Source organism: Lemur catta, chromosome 6 (genome assembly GCF_020740605.2).
Source record: "Lemur catta isolate mLemCat1 chromosome 6, mLemCat1.pri, whole genome shotgun sequence".
NCBI lineage: Eukaryota > Metazoa > Chordata > Mammalia > Primates > Lemuridae > Lemur > Lemur catta.
In genome coordinates this window covers 88,181,714-88,203,214 of record NC_059133.1, presented here as the reverse complement: position 1 = coordinate 88,203,214, position 21,501 = coordinate 88,181,714, and the positions used below count along the sequence as shown (strand labels likewise).

The window sequence follows — 21,501 nt, the reverse complement described above, 5'->3', positions numbered from 1 at the left end:
CTGGTGACTCGTGGAAGGAACCAAACTTCTTGTTTTGCAGATAAGTGAACTGAGGTCCAGAGAGGTGAGGTGTGAAACTGACCCAGGCAGACTTCTGGACTCTTCGTTACCCTGCCGGTAACGTGTCTGGAAACTGTCTTTATTCAAAGCCTGTCTCAGAAATTTCAATAACTAACAAATAAAAATTATAGCGTACTAACCTAAGTGCTGCATGTCATTTCCAATGTTATTCCAAATACAGCTAAAACTGACTGCTGTTCAAGTTTAGATAAGGATTTACAAGGACTATTGATGCATTTTTAACTTAGTACAAGTTTGGAAAATGTCTATAATGTTTAAAAAATAATTTTAACTAGAACAGCGCCAAAGTGGATTTGGCCATTTATCAGACCTGACTTACCACTGTCTCCACGTAGCCTAATACTCTGCTAGAATTCTCCCAAAGGAAGCTCTTCGCTCACTGATGGGAAAAGGGGGGTCTGTCATTTTAACTTAGAACACATATTTTCATCATTTAATCATTTTGGTGGTGGAAATAAATTGAAAGTTGTCCAGCTGGATGAGCCACTTTCGAGAACATTACTGAGTAACAAAAGATTTATTCAAATCTTTAATTGGAAGAAAATACATCTGGAATAAGTTTTATTGGAATTCATATAAAAAGAAAAGGGAATCCATTAGAACTAATATCATAAACAGTTGATTTTATATGGAACCAAAGATATTAATGAATTGGAACCTAGATGTCCTAGCCTTTTTTCTTCGCATAAAGACAGTCACATTTTCAGATTTATATGGCAATTATACTTTATTACTTTAGGTAGAGCTTTGTTTTCAGCTAATATTTTAGGGACAGATCATCTAAATTGCCTAATTTGGTTCCTTTCCCTCGGCCTCAAAACACAAACACAAAGAAAGTAGAAGGGGGCATATTTCTTTTCAAAATACAACCTCCTGCTAAGATTAGCAAGTCAACAGAAACTCACTGCACTTGGCTTCCATTATAGTTACTAAACGAATTAAGAGACATTTAGTTTCATCCTTAGAGGTCAACATAGATCCCATTGATCAAATAATCCAGTCTCGAGTAACGTTTCCTGCGGAGGGATTCTGAGAGCATTCTACCCAAGAGGACAAGGCCTATCACCAGGAACAGAACACCAAAGACCAGGGTCCCAATGAGAAGCCACTTTTCAAATGGAAGCTCATATTGGTTTGGGGGGACATTGCTCAGCCAGGAACTGCCGGGACTGGCCTTCCCATTTTCCCCGGAGACAGTGTGATTCGTAGCAGAAGACTCCACATGCGACAAAGAAAGTGTGGCAGTGTTATGTACACCCTGTGCGCTCAAAGTTAGGTTGGAGATTTCTCCCAAGGGAACCCCTTCTGGGGTGCCTGTCAAGCCTGCAGGTGCCTGAGAGATGGTAGTCGGAACCGCCGTCGTAGCCATTGCTTGGGGTGCAACCGCAGCCAGAGTGAAAATTGTAGAAATGAGAGCCAAGGGGCCCTGAGCGGTGACAGTGGTCACAGGAGGAGCTGTGGTGGCCAGTGATGGCTGAGAGGTCCTGGAAGGTATCACTGAAGCAGTGGTGGCTGCGAGAACTGCCGGCTTCGGAGGAGCCGAGGTGTGTAGAGAAACGACAGCCACTGTACCCGGGAATGCAGTCACATCTTCAGGCAGCCCATGAGCTATTTCTCTTTCTGAGGAAACCTGCGAACTCTCAGGATGGGTTTTTTCTTTATAAACAGGGACCTGGGTATTTGCTTGGTCAATCTTGAATACTTTCTCCAAGTGATCTGAGGATCCAAACGTCTGAGAAAAGGCACGTCCCTGTGAGTTGTCAGCGGGTTTTGAATAACCCAGCAGAGGAGGCGGTGGGGAAGTGATGGCTTGTGAAGACTGGCCATGTGACAGAGAACCTTCTTGGGCCAACTCTTGGCTGGGCAAGTCAGTTCCGGTCAAAGGTGGAATATCTAGAAAGGTATAGAAAATAAAAGGAAGACTTAACTCGCTCCATGCTAAGGTAGGTTAAAAAATACAAACCTATCACCTTGTTCAATAGGTCCCCAAACTGTGGATACTTGATATTTCATCGAAACACATCCAAAATGGAAAAATACAAATTGCTAAATGAGAATCTGATAGCATCGCCTCTCCACCAGATGCCGTGGGGTTTATTTCTAGCGGATGGGCAGAAGAGACACTGGTGGAGGAGGATCCGACAAATTAAGGAAAAGGTGGGAGTTGCACAGCAGAGAAGCTGAGTTTTAGGAAGAGGGGAGGGTTGAGGGGCCAAGGCCAGGACGGACAGCTGGCTGAGTGCGTGGCGTGGGCAGGAGAGGAGTGGCCAGGACAACTTGGGTGTGAGGTACGAGCCCCCGCAGGACACGTCAACTGAGACTGAGGTGACAACTGGGGCTGTGAGCAGTCACCAGGAGAGACTTCACAGCCGGGGCATGCGGCAGGCAGGAAGGGTGTGTGGCAGCCATGGGAAGAGGCACTGGAGTCAGGAGGAGGGCAGAGTCCCTGTGATGCGCCTCTGACAGGGGGGCGGCAGAGGCGGCCGGGAAGCTGAGGCAGCAGCAGAGGGTTGAGGACACTTTCCCACCAAAACACAGGGATGTATTATTCCAGCGCTGCGTCAGAACTGGGGAGGCTATGTGGGAGATTTCATTTTCACTCTCAAAGGTTAGAATTTTAGAGCCAATGTCTTAGGTTATGAGGACGATGGGACCAATATTTGAAATCATGAGGCCACACGCTGCAGACATAAAGAGCAGAAAACCACACATTGCTGAGTCCTGCTGAGGAGGAACCAGCCTGAGATCCTGCTCCTGCTTGAGAAAGCTTCAAATTTTGCTCTTAGTCACACACACCACTTATTACAGCTCAAACTGGAAAGGCTTGTTCAAGCAGTCAAGGGCAGGGAATGATCACTTGAATTGCTCTGTGATACTCTGCTGCTTGGCTAAGCCCTTCACTTAGACTGGAACTGCAGAAAACACAAGGAAAGCAGCAGAGGAATGCCCTAGCATTTATCGGTTCACTCCCTCGCTCCTTGTCCCTTTTCTGCCCCAGCCTGCCTCCATCCCAGCTGCTAACCTAGACCTCGCTCTCCTCTCTCCCAACAAGCATCCAGAGGCAACGTGGATTTGTAACATCTTGTGACTACTCTCTAAGCCTCACACCTCTAAGAGGTCCTTTAGAACAGTCACTGACTAATGCATTCAGGACAGGGGTCAGCAAACTAGGGCCTGATGGAAAAATCTGGCCTACCACCTGTCCTTGCAAGGCTTGCAAGCTAAGAATGGTTTCTACATTTTTAAATGGGTGAAAAAAAAAATCAAAAGAAGAATACCATTTTGTGACAATGAAAAGTATATGCAAGTCAAATTTCTGTGTCCATAAATAAAGTTTTATCAGCACACAGCAATGTTCATTTGTTTACATAGTGTCTACGGCTGCTTTCGTACTGCAAGGACAGAGGTCAGCAGGTACGAGGGATTGTATATGGCCCACAAAGCCTAAAATACTGGCTGGAAAAGCCTAAGATATTATTTGGCACTTGAAAGAAAAAGTTGGCAGACATCTGCTCAAGGATATAATATTCTACTCTAACATAGAATTTGGATGCCCAAAGTTCCTTTTTCCTCCAATAATGCCTAAGAACAGAGTTTTTAATACAGGTACTATCACATTCATAGCATCACCATGACATAAACAGCACCTATATTTTTAGGTAGGATCAGATATTTTAAAAAACAAAACTCCATATACCTCATTTTAAAGTTAAAAAAAAAAAAGACTAATTAAACACTCTGTGACGTGTGTGAAATCAAAACTCAAACACAGCCATTGATAAGAATGACCAAAATGGCTGTTTTCTTTCTCAAGGTCACAAATAAAACAAAGCTAGGGCTGGTCCCATTTCTTGATAAGATTCCTCTACGGGCAAAGATCCCAGAACCACACATGGGTCCTCACACCTGCTCCGGGTATGCGCCCACTGGGGTTTGCCATGGGGGCGTGGTGCTGTCCCTCGGTCACACAGAGGAGCCACAAAGGGAGCGAGAACACAGCCCTGTGCCCTCAACTCCTCTTTTGAGTTACTTTCAAGCAACTTCACTGAGTCAAAAAATGAGGGACTGACTACAACTTGGATCCCAGCTAAGCAAAAGACTCCCAATTTATTCTTTCTCAATTCTCCTTCCAGTCTTTGGTAAAAATGACATACCACAAAGCTGCAAAAAAAAAAAAAAAAAAAAAAAAAGGATTAAACAATGCCAAGTTACAATGGTTTTATAGAACGAACAGAGTCTGCTGTCATCTTTCAACTTTCAGTCTGTAAATATTAGTCAACGGGTTATAGGAAACAGAGTTCCTCTGGAAACAAGCCACCAGACACCTATATTTGATTTCACTTCAAACAGGAAGCAGATAATTCGTTTTTAATGGGGTAATCTCAATCCATCAACATGGGCGGATTCACAGAGAGAACTGCAAACACAACTTGTGCGTATCCTGCCGATGTAAACAGTTCTGTGCGTGTCATGTCCAGGGTTGGTGCCACGTTGCGCCGAGGCGGCCATCAACCTGCTCTGGGCTGACGGCGCCGCCTGGTGGCTGCCGCAAGAACTGTTTTTGATTCTAACTCCATTCCCGACCCGCTTGAAAGATTTATACACACGCCAAGCTCCCTTTTCTCCCATTTCCATTGGTGACGGCATTTACCACATACTTCCTCTTTTATACAATACATTATAAAAGCAACAACACTACAAAAATGTCAGAAAAATTAGAAAACAAATTCAACTATAATTTCTATCATCACATCTCACCAACAGATTATTTACACAAATAATCTGTGCTACACGTTCCTTTTTAAGGAGGTGTTTGATACATCGGGTTTCCCTGATTCATGAACAACATTGAGACACAGCCTCACCCAGGGGACAAAGCAGTGTCGGTGCTCAAGCGCCCTGGGCAGGGTCATCCCCCAAAGTATCTCACACTTAATATAGTTTAGAGAGAAGCTGTGATTCTACTTCTCCCAACCCTAAAACTGCTTCTCCTCAAATTATCCCCAGTGCAGTAAATGGTTCCACCATCCCTCTAGATGCTCAAGTCAAAAACTAGGACTCGGGCCCCGCATGGTGATTCACACCTATAATCCTAGCACTTTGGGAGGGTGAGGCAGGAGGACTGCTCGAGGACAGGAGTTCAAAAGCAGCCTGGGCAACACAGTGACACCCCATCTCTACAAAAAATAAATAAATAAAACATGAGTCAGGCATGATGGCACGTGTCTGTAGCCCCAGCTGCTCTGGAGGCTGAGGCAGGAGGATCACTTGGCCCAGGAGTTCCAGGCTGCAGTGAGCTATGATGATCCCACTGTACTCCAGCCTGGGCAATGGAGTGACACCTTGTCTCAAAAACAAACAACAAAAAAAACCAACCTAGGACTCAGCCTCGACACTTCTCTTTTCCTAGTCCTCCATATCCATGCCACCAGCAAGTCATGTCGACTCTTCCTCTGGAATGGCCCATACTCCATCCCCCTCTCCACCTCCTCTACCACCTCTCTGATCTCTCAGGTGGGCCTCACCCCCCCACCCCACAGCCAGTCTTTCCATTTCCCCTTTGCTGCTGTGACACTGTCCATTCCCAAGAGGCCAGTCACAGTGAGCTTTGAGAAATCACCTTTAAGAAAAACCACGTAACATGCCTGCTTCAAAACTTCCAACAGCTTCCCACCGCACACCTAAAATAAAAACTCCCTCCTGTGGCTTACAAAGTTGTGTGTGATCTGGCCTTCCTGGCCTTTTTGCATATCACTCTGCATTTCTCGATGGGATGCGTCAGCCTGCTGGGATTGGAGTGTTCTCCAAACACTGTAAACCATTCTGCCTGAGGATCGCCCCCCACTCTCCCCCCACCAATCTCCTTACATCTGGCCCCTTGCTGTTCAGATCTCAGTTTAGGGGTCACCTCTTTACACCTGATCTCTGATCACCTAATTGAGGGGGTCCACTCAGTGTCCTGTCTCACTTCTCTGCATAGCACTTGTGACTATATTTTTCTTGATTTTTATTATAGTTATTGTCTCTCTCCCCTAAAACATAAGTTCTAGAAGTGATACCTTGTTTTTCATGTTCAGCATTGCATTCTTAAGATGTAAAAAGTGCTTGGCACATACAAGATGCTAAATAATATTTATTTACTGAATAAATGAACAAATGGAATATTAACAATCAAGGGTAGAACAGTAAAAAAAAAAACTTTCTAAAAGTTAAAGAAAATTCGATACTGAAAGCATTTCAACCTGAAAAATTAACAAGCCAAAATCTCAGCAAGACATATTCAAGTAATATTAATTTCTTTAGCTGTTTATTTTCTGTATTCTGAACTAATAAGTTCTATGAATATGGAGACTGCATTTCTAGTGTTTTGCACAGAATCTGGCACATGGTAGATGTTTACTAAATATTTCTTGCATGAATTTCTTTCCAGGTCTAGACAATAAAATCCAGTGAGTTTGATTTCAGATACTGTGATTATAAAATAAGAGGAACTTAATAACAAATACATTAGAATTTTATATATTAACATGGGTCTTAACCCTTTCAAAACAGTCCCCCTGGAGACCTGTATACTTACTCAGTTTTGCAGACACTGTTCTAAAGAGGTGCTTCAAACATGTTTTATAGGCCAGGTGTGTTGGCTCACGCCTGTAATCCTAGCACTCTGGAAGGCTGAGGCAGGAGGATCATTTGAGGCCAGGAGTTCCAGACCAGCCTGAGCAAGAACGAGACCCTGTCTCTACTAAATATAGAAAAATTAGCCATGTGTGGTGCCGCGTGCATGTAGTTCCAGCTACTCAGGAAGCTGGGGTAGGAGGATCCCTTAAGCCCAGGAATTTAAAGTTGTAGTGAGCTATGTTGACACCACTGCACTCTAGCCCTGGTGACAGAGTGAGACTCTGTCTCAAAAAAAAAAAAAAAAGTTTCCTAAAAGGTCTGAGTACCTATTCTCTTATGAAGGCAAAAACAAAAACAAAACAGAATACCATCATGCTTTTCATTGGGAAATAGATTTTGGTTTAATAAATTGAATTTCAAATCATGAGATTTTCTGGCATGTCTCAATATTTGTGATCCCTTTTGGTAGTTTTACTTAGACTCTTTTGTAGAAAATCTTTCACATAAACCATATCCTTAAATAATTCCAATTACAAAAGAAAATGAGCAATGCTTTTATTACCTCTAATTATCCTGTAACTCATAAGTCCTTTTGCTGGTTTCAGTGGACAGGCTTCCTCACTGGGACAGAAAAATAGGTAGCAGTTAGGTTGTCCAGTTGTTTTTCGAGTGTCGAAGATCATCAAGTTACACGACTTGTCCCCTGCAATGAAAGGTTTTATAAGCATGATTTTGAAATTGGATTGTCTAAAGAGCAGGGCAAGCAGGAAGAACTTCATTTACCCTGGTGTCCAACACAAACACTTTTGTTCATTTTGTTCACTCACTTGCTGACCACTGAGTCACTTCCTTTTCCTTAGTTTAGTTGCTTACAGCAATTTAAAAAGATACTGGGTTTAAAAATCTGAGTTAAGGTCAGGTGTAGTAGCTCACGCCTGTAATCCTAGCACTTTGGGAGGCCAAGGAGGGAGGATCACCTGAGGGCAGGAGTTCACAACTAACCTGAGCAACATAGCAAGACTCTGTCTCTACAAAAAAAAAATAGAAAAATTAGCCAGGTGAGTGGTGTGCACCTGTAGTCCCAGCTACTCAAGGGGCTGAGGCAGGAGGTAGCTTGAGCCCAGGAGTTTGAGGTTGCAGTGAGCTACGCTGATGTCACTGCACTCTAGACCAGGCATCAGAACAAGACCCTGTCTCAAAAAAAAAAAAAAAAAAAAAAATCTGAGTTAAGATAGTCTTTGGCAAAATCACTTTTTAATAACACCTTGAATTCTATAGAAATAAACCTTCTGTTTGCTAAAATGTCCACACAAATATACATAGAAACACTTACTGCAATCTTTACACAACTCACAGCTGAGTTGGTTCCTATGAAATGACTCTAACTCTAATGATTTTGTGTATCTCTTATATTCTGAAGGCATCTCAAATACTATAAAGCCATAAATCTGGCTTTCTTGGGTGGAGTCAGTAAGTTAACCATCACAGATATCGTGTCTCCTTCCACAAAGGATCTGAGCAGAATACAAATTCTATCCTTTTATTTTTGTCAGTACCATTCTTCTTTTGGGTTTTCATCCAGTTTTCCCTCTTGCCATATCATTTTTGCTTTTCTGTTTCCCTTCCTTCCTCACTTTTCACTCTTTAACTTTCACTTCTGGCTTCTTTTTCTCCTCTTCTGTCCAACAGAAATTATTCTCTCTATTCATCACAGCCTAGAGTTGGTTGTCTTCAATCTGGCACAGTCTCATATCTTTGAGGGATCAGCGTACTCCTGGCCAGGCTGAAGGGTAAGGGGCATACAGGCTACTTATTAAAAACACATGCTCTGCAAACCATTGCCACTACCACTGCAAGTCAGGCAATGGCTAAGGATCAACTTTGGCTCTCTGGATGGGAAAGAAGATTTAGTTAGCCTCTGCAGGGGTTTTATCACGTCATCTTTCTACTACCCAAGTAATAGAAGAGGTACTCTCTCTTTCTTTCTTTTTTAGAGACAGCATCTCACTATGTTGCCCAGGCTGGACTTGAAGTCCTGGGCTCAAGTGATCCTCCCACTTAACCTCCTGAGTAGGTGGGAACACAGGCGTGGGCCATTGTGCCCTATGATACCATTCTCTCTGGCACTTAGGTAAAGGGGAGAGTCCATAAGCCCCCAAACTGTATGCAAAATTGTGTGCTCTTTGTCTTTATGGGTATTTTTGAGCCCATGGCTATTATCAAAGTGCCTTCTGCACCCTAAACAGTTAAAAAACATTGCTCAAGAAGTGAGGGAAAAGTTTGAGATCCAGTAACTGAGATCCATAGGTACCTTTGCTTCTAGTAAAGCTGTAACAGGACTTTTGCTCGTAAAATAAAGTAGCAAACCCTGATTTCGTGGAATTGAAGAGAAATGCAGGGTTTCATTGTTGCTAGGAAATACCCACACTTCCAGCACTTAGTCCTGTTTGCAGGTGATGTTTCTATTTCACATAAATATTGATGTCAACATTTAAAGAAAAACTAGAAATTTAAATGAAATCTCTGTAATTTCTATAAATTACCTCCATAAACAGTGTCCGAAAGCATATCGCTCAATTTGAGAGCACTGAAGGAATTTTTCACTCTATTACCAAGTATGTGGTGTCTTTTCTAGTTCTCCAATTCTCCAACAATAACCAGACATCCTACAATTCCTTTCTGACATTAACTGGAATTAGCACCAGATTTGACAGGTTTAAGGGCTCAGTACCATAAGACTGCCTTCACTTCAGAAGCCAGCAGCAAGCATCAGGTCTCCCTGTTACCCACATTTTTGTCTGACTTGACTACAAACTTAGGGGTTCCCACAATCCCACCCCTCAGATTTGATAATTTGCTAAAACAACTAACAGAACTAAGGAAAAATGCTATACTTACTGTTACAGCTTATTATGAAGGATATAAATGAACAGCCAGATGGAGAGGCACACAGCGTATCAAGTAATCTGTCCCTGTGGAATTGGGGTGTGCCACCCTCCTTACACATGGATGTGTTCATCAACTTGGAAGCTCCCTGAAGCCCATCATTTAGGGGTTTCTATGGAGGTCTCATTATATGAGCATGATTGATTAAGTCCTGGGCCACTGTGATTGAACTCAATCTCCAGCCCCTCCCCTGAGGTCAGGGAATGGGGTTGAAAGTTCCAAGCTTCGAATCCAGGCTTGGTCTTGGGGTCGGGCACAATGCCTCACACTTGTAACCTCAGCACTTTGGGAGGCTGAGGCAGGAGGATCGCTGTCAACATAGTGAGACCTCGACTTTACAAAAAATTAAAAAATTAGCGGGGCATGGTGGTGTGCGCCTGTAGTCTCGGCTACTCAGGAGGCTGAGGCAGGAGGATTGCTTGAGCCCAGGAATTCAAGGCTGTAATGAACTATGATCACATCACTGGACTCCAGCCCGGGCAACAGAGTGAGACTGTGTCTCAAAAAAATTAATTAATTAATTAAGAAAGAAAAGACTTGGTCTTTCTGGTGAGCAGCATCCACCCAGAAGCACGGGGGGCTGTCCAGAGTAGCCTCATTAGCACGAACTCAAGTATGGTGAAAAGGGCTTGTTATTAACAATAACAAAAGACATGCTCCTACCACTCAGGAAATTCCAAGGTTTCAGGAGCTCCGTGCCAGGAACCAGGGACAAAGACCAAATATGTCTATATACAAATATATTGTTAATATATAATTGTATTATTTATTATTATAATAATATTATTATACCACAAAAAAATGAAGTAAAGATCTAAGAGTAAACATCTCACTTAGTTGGCTAACAGAAATCAACTAAGAGTCACTGGTCCAATGTTAACCAGCCTTTCATGCTCCCTGATGGAAGGCCTAGTTCATCTTACTCATTATTTTATCTCTAGCCCCTAGTATGATATTAGGTGCTCAATACATTTAGTTTTTTTCATTCAGAGAATGAGGCCAGGGTCACAAGTAAAACTAAAAAACAACCACAGTTTTACTCAGATATACGGTATACTCTATTTCAGTTTGCAGATTTAAAGCCTGAAATATGCAAAGGCATGGTTCTAACCTCTAGGCCTCAGTTTCCTTTTGTGTCATGAGAATAGGTCAGACTGAACACTCCCCTGTCCCTTTAGAGTTTTGGAAGCTGCAATGACCTAGTGATCCGTGCCTTCCTGACTCACACTATGCTGCCAGCTCCAGGGAGGGAGATGAAGCGGAGGTTTTGCGCTTCCACTTAAAAATGAAATGCTGATTTTCCCATAGAATAGGTTTAAAATTTTACTTTTTGTCTCAATCCTCTTTCTCTGCTTACGTATTCTTTGTAATGTCACACTGTATTCCAATACCCCATAATGATGGAAGCTAAGCATCTAAACAGGACTTTTTTTCAATATTCTAGATGCCAGTTAGGGCATAACACCAGCGGTTCTCAACCATTTTTCTACCCAGTCACCTCAGGGTTATACACACATACTCATCAATAACCTTATTCAGCTTCAGGGAGGGGAGGGCACACTTGTAGCAAATTCGCCAGTGATTGTGTCACCCAGAATTTCTCCCCCATTGAGAATCACTGGTGTAAACTCTTCAGCCGCATCCACCAGCTACTTAAGTCACAACACACGTGGAACGAAGGACCGCCAGGGAACTATTATTTACCTGAGATGGTTTTTGTTGAACAGCAGGAATCAATGCAGTCTTCTTGAGTTAATGTATGTACGGGCTCATTGCCTCTGATTCCCTTCGTAAGAGATGACTGGATATCAATAATAACATCGTCTAGACTCTTGGTGAGGCACTTCTGACTGGCAGACAGCCTTAGCATCAGGAAACAAATGATCACCAAAGCGTAAGTCAAGCTCCCGTCTCCTCTGAAGAACATTTTAAATTTCAGTTTATTCTTGGTCTTCAAAGGTCAAGGATGATCCTTCCTCTGGTCGTAGTTTGCGTGGAGAAGACTGCACAGGTGACGGAATTTCTCCCTAGAAGAAAAAGAGAATCATCAATGAGTTTGTTTCTTTTAACACACCAGGGAAGAAACATTTCATTTCCATCCAGTCAATGAAAAGGATCCCTGCATGATTTAGACAGAAATAAACAAGCATTTTTTATTCGTTTCATTTTTAGTAGATTGGAGACAACCTTACATTAAAAACTTGGCAAAGAATTAATAAGCACAAACAAGTGTAGTATCTCATCAATGCTTAAAAGCTGACAGTGCCTATGAAGGAAGAGGTATGAACAGCAGGCCTGCCTCTGAGTTCTAGAATCCTTCTTCTTCTAGCTTCTTCTAACCAGGAGGAGAGAGGATACAAACTTCTAGTCATTGATGAAGCAGTGATAATGGGTTGGAACGTATTTCCTTTCTCAGTAATAACAGTTAGCATTTTAAGTAAGCTACTGGATGGTATTTAATATGCTAAGCAATTTACATATATTACCCTCTTTAATCCTTAGGCCAGTCCTGCAAAAAAGCTATTATTTTCCTCATTTTATAATGAGGAAACTGAGGCAGGCTTTCTTGTTGCTGCCTCTCCTTAATATCAAACCAGAGGCAGGTAACTACAATAATCTAATTCTAGGAATTAGCCAGTCAGCAGGGGGAATATTCTGGCTTGGCTGAGGGAAAGTTTAGAGGCAGTTGTTCTTTCTGATGTCCCTAAAAACACAAAAGTCACACTATGTATAATGCCAACTCCGCTGGTAAGCTGGTTCTTTTAAGAAAAATAAATGTTAGGCCGGGCACGGTGGCTCATGCCTGTAATCCTAGCCCTTTGGGAGGTCGAGGCGGGTGGATCGCTCGAGGTCAGGAGTTCGAGAGCAGCCTGAGCAAGACCTCCTCTCTATTAAAAATAGAAATAAATTATCTGGACAACTAAAAATATATATAGAAAAAATTAGCTGGGCATGGTGGCGCATGTCTGTAGTCCCAACTACTCAGGAGGCTGAGGCAGGAGGATCGCTTAAGCCCAGGAGTTTGAGGTTGCTGTGAGCTAGGTCGACGCCATGGCACTCACTCTAGCCCGGGCAACAGAGCAAGACTCTGTCTCAAAAAAAAAAAAAAAAAGAAAAAGAAAAAGAAAAAGAAATGTTAAACTGGCAAAGTAATACCAGAAACTATTCTCACCACCCACCTCCACATTTCCAGAATACAAATTGCTCACTGACTGATAGCTTAACGTAGAATTACTGCTTCTTTAATCTTTCTGTCATGAACCCCTTTGGGTAGCCTGAGAAGTTCAGGATCTCTTCTGAGAGCTCTGTTTTAAAATGCATACAGTGAAATATACAGGCATTCAAAGGAAGCTAGTCATACTGAAATATAATTATCAAAACAGTTTTTAAAATGTGCCTACAAAACTCTGATGAAAGAAATCAAAGACGATCTAAATAAAAGGAGAGATATTCCATGTTCATGGACAGGAAGACTCAATATTTTTAAGATATCAATTCTTCCTAACTTGATCTATAGATTCAATACAGTCCCAATCAAAATCTCCACAGGTTACTTGTGGATATCAACAAACTGAATTTAAAGTTTATGTGGAAATGCAAAAAGACCTAGAATAATCAATATGATAATGAAGAAGAACAAAGTTGGAGGACTGACACTACCTGACTTCAGTATTGACTATAAAGCTACAGTAATCAATAAAGTGAGGTACTGGCAAAATAGACAAATAAATCAATGGAATGGAATAGTAAGCCCAGAAATAGACCCACACAAATATAGCCAACTGATCTTTGACAAAGGAGCAAAGGAAATTCAATGGAGAAAGGACAATTTTTTCAAAAATGGTGCTGGAGAAACTGTACATCCATATGTAAAAAAATAAATCTAGATACAGACCTTATACTTTTCACAAATATGAACTCAAAATGGATCACAGACCTAAATGTAAGATAACTATAGTTTGATGTTAGACAAACTATAAAATTCCTATAAGATAACAGGAGAAAATCTTTGTGACCTTAGATTAGGTAATGAGTTTTAAAATATTAATACAATACCAAAAGCACAATGCATTAAAGAAAAAATTGATGTTGGACTTTATTAAAATTAAAAACTTCTGGCCAGGCATGGTAGCTCATGCCTGTAATTCTAGCACTCTGGGAGGCTGAGGCAGGAGAATCACTTGAGGTCATTAGTTTGAGAACAGCCTGAACAAAAGCAAGACCCTGTCTCTTCTAAAAATAGTAAAAAAATTAGCTGGGCATGGTGGCATGCACTTGTAGTCCCAGCTACTAGGGGAGCTGAGGCAGGAAGATTGCTTGAGTCCAGGAGTTTGAGGTTGCTGTGAGCTAGGCTGATGCCATGGCACTCTAGCCTGGGCAACAGAGCGAGACTCTGTCTCAAAAACAAACAACAAAAAAAACTTCTGCTCTAAGGACAGGTGAGGTGGCTCATGTCTATAATCCTACCACTTTCGGGGGCTGAGGCAGGAGGGTTGCTTGAGGCCAGAAGTTCAAGACCAGAGTGAACAACATAGCCAGACCCTGTCTCTACAAAAAATAGAAAAATTAGCTGGGCATGGTGGCACATACCTATAGTCCCAGTTACTCAGGAGGCTGAGGCAGGAGGACTGCTTAAGCCCAGGAGCATGAGGTTGCAGTAAACTATGATGACGCCACTGCACTTTAGCCTGGGTGACAGAGCAAGACCCTGTCTCAGAAACAAACAAAACAAAACAAGACTTCTGCTCTACAAAAGATCCTGTTAAGAAAATGAAAAGCCAGACTTGGAGGAAATATTTGTAAAACAAAATCTGACAAAAGACTGGTATCCAAAATATACAAATAACTCCTAAAACTCAACAATAACAAAAAAAAACCTCAAAAAGTGGGCAAAAGATCTGAACAGACACCTTACCACAGAAGATATACAGATGACAAACAAGGATGTGAAAATGTGCACAACATTGTATGTCATAAGGAATTGCAAATTCAAACAATGAGATACCACTACACACTTATTAGAATGACTAAAATCCAAAAAACTGACAGTACCAAATGCTAACAAGGATATGGAGCAACAGGAACTCTCATTCATTGTTGGTGGGAATGCAAAATGTTATAGCCACTTTGGAAGAAGTTTGGCAATTTCTTACAAAGCTAACTATAGTCTTACCATATAATTCAGCAATTGTCCTCCTATGTATTTACCCAAATGAGTTGAAAACTTATGTCCATACAAAAATCTGCACAATGTTTATAGTTGCTTTATTCATAATTGCCAAAAATGAAAACCAACCAAGATATCCCTCAATAGGTAAATAAACAAAATGAGATATATCTATACAATGGACTACTATTCAGCAATAAAAAGAAATGAACTATAAAGCCATGAAAAAAACATGGAAGAATCCTAATTGCATGTTTCTAAGTGCAAGAAGCCAGTCTGAACATGTATGATTACAACCATATGACAATTCTGGAAAAGCCAAACCTCAGAGGCAGTAAAAAGATCAGTGGTTACCAGGAGATGAGGGGAGAAGAATGAATAGGCGGAGAACAGGTGATTTTCAGGGCAGTGAAACTATTCTGTATCTGTATAATACTACAGTGGTAGATCCATGTTATTGTACATTTGTCAAAACCTATAGAACTGTAAAACACACACAGTGAACCCTATGTGAACTATGGACTTTAGTTAGTAAAAAAACAACAAAACAAAAACAAAAAAAGTAAAAAGCAAAACAAAACCAGTGTATGGTAATGGAACACCAGTCTAATACCTTCCTTTTTAACTGTTATGTCCAACTTCTGTATATAGGAAAGTAAAACAGCAAGTAACATTTACGGTTTCTCACATGCTGGTTTCTATGCTAAGCACTTTACATAGATCATTTAATCCTTTCAAGGATCTTAATGGAATAGGTCTCACTATTATTCCCATTTTCAGTTAAAAAAAATTTTTTTTTGCTACTTCCTTCCTCCATGCTCATTTTTAGTTAAGATTTTTAAAAAGTTATGTGATATAATATGTGCTTCTTTATTAACCTATTAAATAACAAGTGGTGTATCTAGTAACTGCCATCATTTTGAAGTAGTGTTGAGTATAAATAATATTTCAAGATATGTGCAACAAGTAACACGATATAAAATATCTGGGATTTCTACTGGTGGCAAATCACAGCTACTGCTATTAATACTCTTACGATGGCTTTTGCCTACATTCCTCTCGAAGGAAATGCTAACATTTCCGTTAGAGATTAGTGAAATAAATTTTTCCACCCAAGTTCACAGACTTCATAAATTCTATCCACAGACACCTTGGGTATCATGGACAATCCAGGTTAAAAATCCTGGCACAAGTTGCAGATTATGCCACCACATTTTGCAAGCCTCTCTTCCAGTCTTAGGGACACAAAAGAGAAAATCCAGGCCAATACTTTGTTTTCAATGGATTCTGATGTAGTCTCTTTTCAAGCTCTTGAAAAGAAACCTGAACAATGCCAGGGGTGGAGGAATGAAGCTGTGTTTTCAGTATGCAGCATCTTGACAGCCCTGGACTGCAAGAAATACTGAAGAGTTTATCTCATTAAAGATACTCAACAATTAATCAGGTTAATCAGATCTTCTAGTCTATTATTATTCAGGCCTTAAGGGTCCAAAGTCAAGTTGAATCTTGTTGAAAGATGGAGGGAAAAGCATACAGGTGTGAGGGAGAGGACGCACCTGAGCTTTATTGCCTGCTTATTAAGTGTCACTAAAACTTACTCGTACATAACTATTTCAAATAGTGGAAATCATTTTACTCACAGCATACTGTAACTTATCAAGATGCTTATAACTGTACATACACACGCCCTACAGGATATGAGACAATTAGCAGGTTCAATAATGAATACAGGAAATAAACCATACAAGAAAAAATGGAAAATTTTCCCTTCCTTTGAGGAAACATATGTTGCTCACTGAATTATTCTTCTGCCTCTCCTTCTGGGCGCGGAGGCGGTGCCATTTATGGCAGGTGCTCTGAGCCTGCCTGGAGGTCCCCTTTGGAATACTGCGGCGACACAAAGATCCTGGTCAGCCCTTATTCGCCCCAGCCCGGTCCTCGGGGTCCTCTGGCATGGGTGGAGGAGCCTCGGCCCCCTGGAAGGGAGGGGGGCTGCTCTCTCTGCAGGTGGGGACGCTGCCTGGGGCCGGCCTGGGGGGAGGGCGGAGACGCCCTTACCTGGCGGCGGAGGACCTCGGGGCCTCTCTGGTGCGAGGACAGCTCCGCCGCGCTCGCGGGAAGGACGGGCGATCCGCGCGAGGGTCTCGGCGAGGACTGCGGGGGATGCTCGGCAGCTCCCGCACGCGTCCGACGGGTCTTGTGGTTAGCAAGTTCCTGCTTCCGTTGCAAGTTTGCCGCGGGGGAAGGGCACATTCCTGCCCTGCAACCCGGAGCTGCTTCCCAGCAACATCCAGCGCGGTCCCTCGGGCACCTGCGAGAGCCGCGAGCCCGTCCCCGCGGAGGCTCCGGGCACCCGGCCCCGGCGCTGAGCCCCCCACTCCGCGGACCCCCGGCCGTGCGCGCTGGAGGGGCGCGGGCGCCAGCCTGCCGTAGCCCCGAGGGTCTGCAGCTGCGCCTTGTCGCCTGGGAGGCCAGAGCCCGCGCAAATACACGTGGAGGAAAAGTCAACTGTACCAAACTGCATACAGTGAAAAGTCTGCCGCTCATCCTTGTTTGCTGATCTCCTTGTCCCCCTCCCTAGGGGCAACCACTGAGAGCAGTTTTTTGACATTCAAGAGTGCATTCTATTTAGGGCATAATTATGAGAATCCTATTTCGTTAATTGGAGGATGGAGGGTCCTTGATCAGAGGTGGCAATTCTTGAGTTAAATATTATGTGCGAGGCGAGGCAAGGTATTTGGCTTTCTGTAAGATTTATTGTTTATAGGTATGGATAATAATGATGAAAACAATGGTGTCTGTTATAGTTATTAAAATTGTATTCCTAACACTTATTATAGTACTTGGTATGTAATAGGTGCTCAGTAAATATTTAGCTAAAATATTAATATATTTGTTGACTGAAGGAATGGAAAAGAACTACATAGGACATAGGTTGTAGATGTGTTTTTAAATCACTGCTTACCCCACCCCCCACCTCCATATACACACAAACAAATGCAATGTTACTAAACCACGGACACTGAATTTGCCAAGTGGTCTAACCTTTGACAATATCACCTTGGTCAGTGAGAAAGAGCTTTTAGATCTGATGCAATTGCAGATTATTCATCTAGGCCTGTACAGCAACAGCTACACCCTAGTTTTAACCAATAGCTACAGGAGGTATACGGTGACAGAGAATGCTTGTGAATAGTGGTCCACCGTGTGAAATTAACTCTACTAGTTGTATCCAGAGGATGATCTACTCTTGAATGACAATAATTTTGCTAAAGCTCGGGTTTCAAAGAGTTACCCAAGAAAAGTAAACTCTAGAGTAATTTCTCACTGGAATGATTTTCCTGTTGCCACAAGGGACTGATACACAATGCATTTCATCTCTGCAGATGATATACTTCAAGGGTCAGGATGTAAGTCATTTTTTGAATCTTTCTACATGGGGTAGTCTATGTAAGGCACTAAGTCAACCTTTTCATCATTAGAAACTCCAGATTCAGTGTTTTGATACAATGAACCTGTCATCATTGAAGTGATATATTATTTTTTCAGTTATGACAGTGAATGAAGGACATTGATAAAAAATAATGATTAAAGAAAACTTTTCTTTTTTTTTTTTTTTGAGACAGTCTTGCTCTGTCACCCTGACTAGAGTACAGTGGCATCATCACAGCTCACTGCAGCCTCGAGCTCCTGGGTTCAAGGGCTCCTCCTGCCTCAGCTTCCCAAGTAGCTACGACTATAGGCTCGCCACCACACCCAACTAATTTTTATCTTCTGTAAAGATGGGGACCTCAATATGTTGCCAGGCTGGTCTCAAACTTCTGGCATCTGACAATCCTCCCGCCTCAGCCTCCCAAAGTGCTGGGATTACAAGTGTGAGCAACCACTCCTGGCCAAAAAAAGTATTTTAATTGGGAAAGATGTATTAAGCACCTTCAGAGGAAATTAAAAACCAATAAGACATAGGATCTACCTTCAAGATGTTTATAATTCAGTGGGGGAAACAGATAAGTTAAACAATGGCTGTGTAAAGAATAAATGTTATGACAGAAGATGCTAACTAAGGAAGCTCAGAGGAGGAACATCTGATTCTGACTTCAAGGAGGAGATGTATAAGTTAGTTCTTAAAGGATGAAGTTCAGCTAGCTAGATGGGGAGAAAAAGACCGAATATTCCAGACAGAGGAAACAACACCACCATCGGAATTCAGCCTGACTGGCATGAAGGCTGCCTGTGTACTCACAGGAATGGACAGAGAGGCTGGGGTCAGAGCAAGAAGGTATTTGCATAGCTAAACTTTATCCTAAAGGCACAGGGAGTTACTGAAGGTTTTTAGTAGGGCAGTGACAGATCCAGAGACCTGATTAATATTCTAGAAAATTCTTTCTGCCTGCCACATGAGGGATGGATTGAAGGAAGTGAGGCCAGAGGCCTTCTGTCCAAGAAATGGAAGAAGCAATGAGGACCTGAAGTAGGCAGGCAGACAGAAGAGAAATTAAGGGGAGCGGTTCTCCAGGACTTAGTGACTGGTTGGACATGGTGGTAAGGGTAAGCAGGCTTCTGGCTTGGGAGCCCGGATGGTTGGGAGTGCCAGGTTGGTAAAGAAAGACATAGCAGGAGGAGCCAGTCTGGAGTGGACAGAGGCATAATGAGTTTTAGAAAACCTTAGTCCTGGTTTTATCATTTATTAGTTGTGTGACCAAGAATAAATCACTTAATTTTTCTGCAAAATTAGGAAAGTGGTAAAATATGCAGATCATGTTGTGACAGGTTCAGTGGCCTGCCACCCGAGAACCAGACGTGACAGGTGAGTGTTGGCGAAGGAAAGGTGTTTTATTCAAGTGTGCCAGCAGCCTGAGGAGATGGCGGACTGTTGTCTCAAAGACCATCTCATTTCCTCTGCTTACCAAGCAACTTATAAAGGGAAGGGGGGAAGGGGTAAAGGGGGTCAGTGGCAGGAAGCAAGCTTTGTGCAAGGCATCATGACTTGCTCCATGGTTATCAGCAAACAATAGGTCGTGCAGTGGATCTTGTCATCAGCAGTCTGCGGTTGGCCTATTCCGGACTCTTGATCTGTTTTTCCTCAAGATTCTTCCCCTTCCCTCCCCTCCCCATCCCTTCCCTCTCCTTTCGTTTTCTTGGCAGAGTCTTGCCTTGTTCTACCGCTAGAGTGCAGTAGCATCATCATAGCTCACCAACCTCAAACTCCTGGGCTCAAGTGATCCTCCTGCCTCAGCCTCCCAAGTAGCTGGGACTATAGAAGCACAACACTGTGCCCAGCTAATTTTTTCTATTTTAGTAGAGACGGGGTCTTGCTCTTGCTCAAGCTGGTCTCAAACTTCTGAGCTCAAGCAATCTTCCCGCCTTGGCTTCCCAGAGTGCTAGGATTACAGGCGTGAGCCACCACACAGGACCCAAGGTCATTTTCTAATCTTGTGCCTGGCAGGTGTGTAAGCAAGCAGCAGGTTAATTCTAAACTTTCAAGACAGAACAAACCAAATGCATACTGGAAGCAAGATGGCTTCCCTTTAGCTAGCCTAGTGTTATAGTCTGAATGACCCTTGGGGGTGTTTAAAATCATACAGGTCTAATATATATGAACGTGCTTTATAAACTTTAAAGGGCTGTTCAGTTGTTAGTTATTACATATACAATAATAGTTTGCAGCTCATGTGGAAATGATTTTAAGGGTGCTAAAAGGTATCAATCCCAAATGTCTCCTACCTCTAAAGCCCCTCCAGCAGAATCCTTACATTATAAATCCTCATTTAATTTTCTTGCCACCAGACTATAAGCTTCCTAAGGATAAGGAATGGGCCTTGTTGGATCTTTTATTTTCAGCCTCCATCTAGCCAGTGCCTGACACATTAGAGGTTCCCAAGAAATGATGAGTCAGTGCATGAGGGCATTTTATCTTCAGATATCCTTTTTCTGACTACAGCTTTATGGAGATATAATTCACATACTATACAATTCACCTATGCAAAGTGTATACTTCAGTGGTCTTTAATTTATTCAGAGCTGTGCATCCATCACCACAATTTTAGAACAATTTCATTAACCCCAGAAAGCAACTCCCGTGCCCATTAATAGTCAAGTTCCCCTCCACCCCCTGCTCCTCAGCCTTAGGCAACCACTGACCTCTTTCTGTCTCTATAGTGCCTCTCCCAGACATTTCATATAAATGGAATCTACAATATTTGGTCTTTTGTGATGGGCCTTTTTCACTTACCATAATGTTTTCAAGGCTTATCTATGTTGTAGCATTTATCAGTACTTCATCCCCCTTCTTTTGTGGGCTGAATAATATTCCATTATAAAGATATACCACATTTTATTTATCCATTCATCAGTTGATCGATAGAATTTCCCTTTTAGAATGAAATGTTCATACAAAGAGAAACACAAAAAATTTCCCATCACAACAGTATGGATTAGAGTATGGAACACAGATAAATATATTTTGATGTGGAAGAGGGGGAACAAAAGCAGGAATGAGTTATTCTTCACCCCTCCCCACCTTTACCTCCTTCCTCTCCTACCCCTCAAAGAGGGCAACCCAGGAGGAGAGCCAAGGGCTCTCGAGGAGGGAATGGTCTCCTTGCTCAGCTGGCCCTTCCAGTTCCATCAGCCTTGTGGTTTATGTAAACGTGAAGACTACAGTCAAACACCACCTGCTTTTATGTCTC

General features: G+C 42.3%; 1 protein-coding gene across 1 annotated transcript; it reads right to left on the bottom strand.

Moving 5' to 3' along the window:
- Positions 1 to 579: 579 nt before the first annotated feature.
- MANSC1 (MANSC domain containing 1) lies at positions 580 to 17,108 on the bottom strand. The gene is made up of 4 exons (XM_045554312.1): positions 16,871 to 17,108; positions 11,350 to 11,672; positions 7,262 to 7,402; positions 580 to 1,974 (listed from the first exon to the last, which is right to left on the bottom strand). Exons 2-4 carry the CDS (start codon positions 11,570 to 11,572, stop codon positions 1,043 to 1,045), a joined length of 1,296 nt encoding a protein of 431 aa, XP_045410268.1. The 5' UTR covers positions 11,573 to 11,672; positions 16,871 to 17,108; the 3' UTR covers positions 580 to 1,042.
- Between the last annotated feature and the right edge of the window lie 4,393 nt (positions 17,109 to 21,501).